Consider the following 3,088-nt stretch of genomic DNA (forward strand, 5'->3'; position numbering starts at 1 on the left):
AATCCCTTCCTCATTTAGGGGTCCAAATCTCCCTCAGGGTGATTAACCCTTGCCACCTGGCTTTATTAAATATTGAGAGCTGCTTATTCCCCCCCCCTCCCCAACCTGAAAAAGGGAACATGCGTCACTTCTTTCTTTTTCATGTGTACTTCACACATCTAGGGATGATTCTGGAAAACTTTTGCTTTTGTTATTGCCCCTGCAAAGTAGTCACAAAAGAAAAATGGTTGACGTCAAATTGGGAAGGGTCACCCTTTACGTGAGCTCAGAGTCATTGGTATAAATCTCAGGGTAAAGGGTTTTGAGGGCTGCATGGATTAACGATGACAAGTTTTGAGTAGAGTTTTGTTTCTCTCCCCCACCTAGCAGGTTCTAGAACACTACTGCCTGCAGGTGGTAATGGAGACAGGTACCCTCCTTGTGGTTCAAAAAACCTTTGATGGTGGACAGAGAGCTGGAACGTAAGATTGGTTTGGATGCTTACTTGTCCGGCCACACATTTCACTTGATGGGACAAATGGCCTCCTAGGATTCTGTGGTACTATTAAGCAGTTGAACCTTTGGGCTCTGTCTGCATGTTTTTTTTTCTTTTTTAAATTGCCCTGAGTTAATTGTGGGTGCACAGATTAATAACAACACACGTGCAGACAATAAATTCCAACTGCTAAGTTCAGCCTGTGCACTGACTCCCTAACTTTAACCCTGACCATTCTCTCTTGTGGTGAACCTTATTGATTTTATGCCAGTACTTGGTTGCCAATCCTCGCCCTCAGTGCAAATTAGTGCTAATCATTCGGTGTTTCCTCATGATACGATTTGTGAGTTAATGTTTTTCTTTTGTTCTGCCCTTTTTAGACAATTTTTTAAAAATGTTTTGTTACATGAAGGAGACACAACCTCTAACCGTCTGTCCAATTCACTTTTAATAAAGTCGTTTGAGTGGGATTGAAATTTGAAGGTTTCTTTTTTTTCTCGGTATTGAATCAACACAGCATGCTACTATTATTGAAATGAGAAATATTGAATTATTCTTTGTCTGCAGGCAAGAAACAAGCATTTAATAGATGGGGTTTAAATATTTTGAATAGTTTAAGCATTAATGTATACGAGAATCTCTGACCACCTACAAAGTTTTATAATGAGTCTTCAAATTGTCAAAAATATTAATTCCCTTCCCTCCCAAAATGGTGTCAAGGGGAAAAATAGATAACTGATACCTTTTGAGTCCTGATGGAAATGTGCAAGATAAAAACCCCAGAGTTTGTGGGAAGTAACATTGAGATTAATCATGGAATAGTTACAGAAATTTTGATATTAAAACTGTTCCGGAGATGCATCCATAATTACCTAAAATTGGCTGATTTTTATTCTTTTATAAATGTCCCTGTAAAATCCAAGTATTCCAATACCGTGATACGACAGCCAAGGTCAACCTTTGTTTCCGTTTTGTGATAATCATAAGATGTGATTATCATGCCAGATCAACACATGACAATGCGTGAAGTACCATGATTTCAAAGTATTCTTTCTCAACCCATTAGCACCTGGCCAAATACTGCTGCTCTATAATAAATGTGCAGGTTTCTGGATGTTCAAGGGAAACTGGGATGGGTGTCAGTCTGGGATGGGTGTCAGTCTACTATGGCCATTTTGGATGCTAATGGGTGCCTTTGTTGTACATTGAGTGGTTCTGTCAGAATCAAACTGCAATCTGCAATAGTGTACTTAAAGCGTTGTAATGTTCCCTCCTGTAGGCACCTATTTACAAGCACACTACATGGACCTGTGCAGGAAAGTGAAATGGTGTAGCGCAAGTATTGATTAGCACCTAGTGATTATCTTTTTTTTAGAAAAAAAAGAACTCTTATCTTTTTCCCAACAATTACTGTATCATGTCATCAAGACCAATCATGTCGTGAAATCCCTATCACCAGGTCCGATCTGAGGAAACTCTACACATCCAGCGCCTTCGATACCAACACCCCGTTTGGGTTGCTCAATAAAGTCTGGTTCGAGATCTGCATGTACTTCTGCACAAGGGGGAGGGAGAACCAGAGAGAATTGGAGGAGGATTCCTTTGGCTTGGCCACTGATGAGGATGGGCGAAGATTTGTCTATTACAAAGCTTGTGGACCATACCATAAATCTCGCTCCATAACCTGGAGCAAGAAGAGAATGGTGAACGATGAGGAGAACTTCCCTAGGATGTATGAAACAGGCACAGAGTTCTGCCCTTACGCAAGTTTTGTCAAGTATGTTTCGAAACGCAACCCCCTCTGTAAGGCTTTCTTTCAAAGACCCAGAGATCATTGCAGTGAAGTTGACGTGACTTGGTATGAGAACAAAGCTATCGGCAAGAACTTGTTGGGCACTCGTATGCAGATGCTGTCCAAGGCTGCCAAGCTCTCTAAGACGTACACCAATCACTGCATAGGGGCAGTCTCCATAGCCACACTCAGCAGCATTGCAGGTATTGGCAGCAGGCTGGCTCCTCACCGATCTCCCCAGGATGTTAATGGGCCACGCCAGCAGCAATCATGCCCATACGCACTGCAACACCACGACAAAGAGATTGTGGGGGTGAAAGTGGAGCAAGTCGTCAACTCCAGTCTTTGTGAACCTTTGCACCCGGATGAAACGGTTCCTCCATCATCAAAAAGACTCTGTGTTCGCTCCTCTAATCCTGTAGGTTCCCAGACTGTGATTCTGCATAGAACCGATTTTCAGGAATCCTTGGTTCAGGAATCTGCTGATCAGCTTGAGACCACTCCATCAATAACCATTTCACCAAACCAGGTAATGCTTTGCAATCATAGGTTGATAAGTTCATCACAGAGTTCGACAACCAACTTTTGAATTTAAGAAAAAAACACCTGTGATATGACTTGTGCTTTGTCAAAGTCGCTGTCAGTTTAAAAGCATTTAGGAAATTACCATGTCTATTTATTTTAGGGCAATCACTTTTTGAAGTGTTAGTTTTAAGTGTGTTATTGCTTTATTCCATCCTCTGCCCTAATTAAATTTAATATATTCTCCTTGCACAGCCCCTCGGCAGCTCAAAGCACCTGACAGGCAGTGAGAGGCTATT

General features: G+C 41.6%; 1 protein-coding gene across 1 annotated transcript in view; it reads left to right on the forward strand.

The window, feature by feature from the left end:
* Nucleotides 1-2,871, forward strand: part of LOC122558266 — an 18,552-nt gene extending 15,681 nt beyond the window's left edge. Inside the window, exon 3 of the mRNA XM_043706653.1 lies at nucleotides 1,925-2,871. Within this exon, the coding sequence (XP_043562588.1) occupies nucleotides 2,023-2,856 (834 nt within the window). The 5' untranslated portion in view covers nucleotides 1,925-2,022 and the 3' untranslated portion in view covers nucleotides 2,857-2,871. The remainder of the gene's footprint in view (nucleotides 1-1,924) is intronic.
* The last annotated feature ends 217 nt before the right edge of the window (nucleotides 2,872-3,088 follow it).

This window comes from Chiloscyllium plagiosum, chromosome 17, assembly GCF_004010195.1.
Source record: "Chiloscyllium plagiosum isolate BGI_BamShark_2017 chromosome 17, ASM401019v2, whole genome shotgun sequence".
NCBI lineage: Eukaryota > Metazoa > Chordata > Chondrichthyes > Orectolobiformes > Hemiscylliidae > Chiloscyllium > Chiloscyllium plagiosum.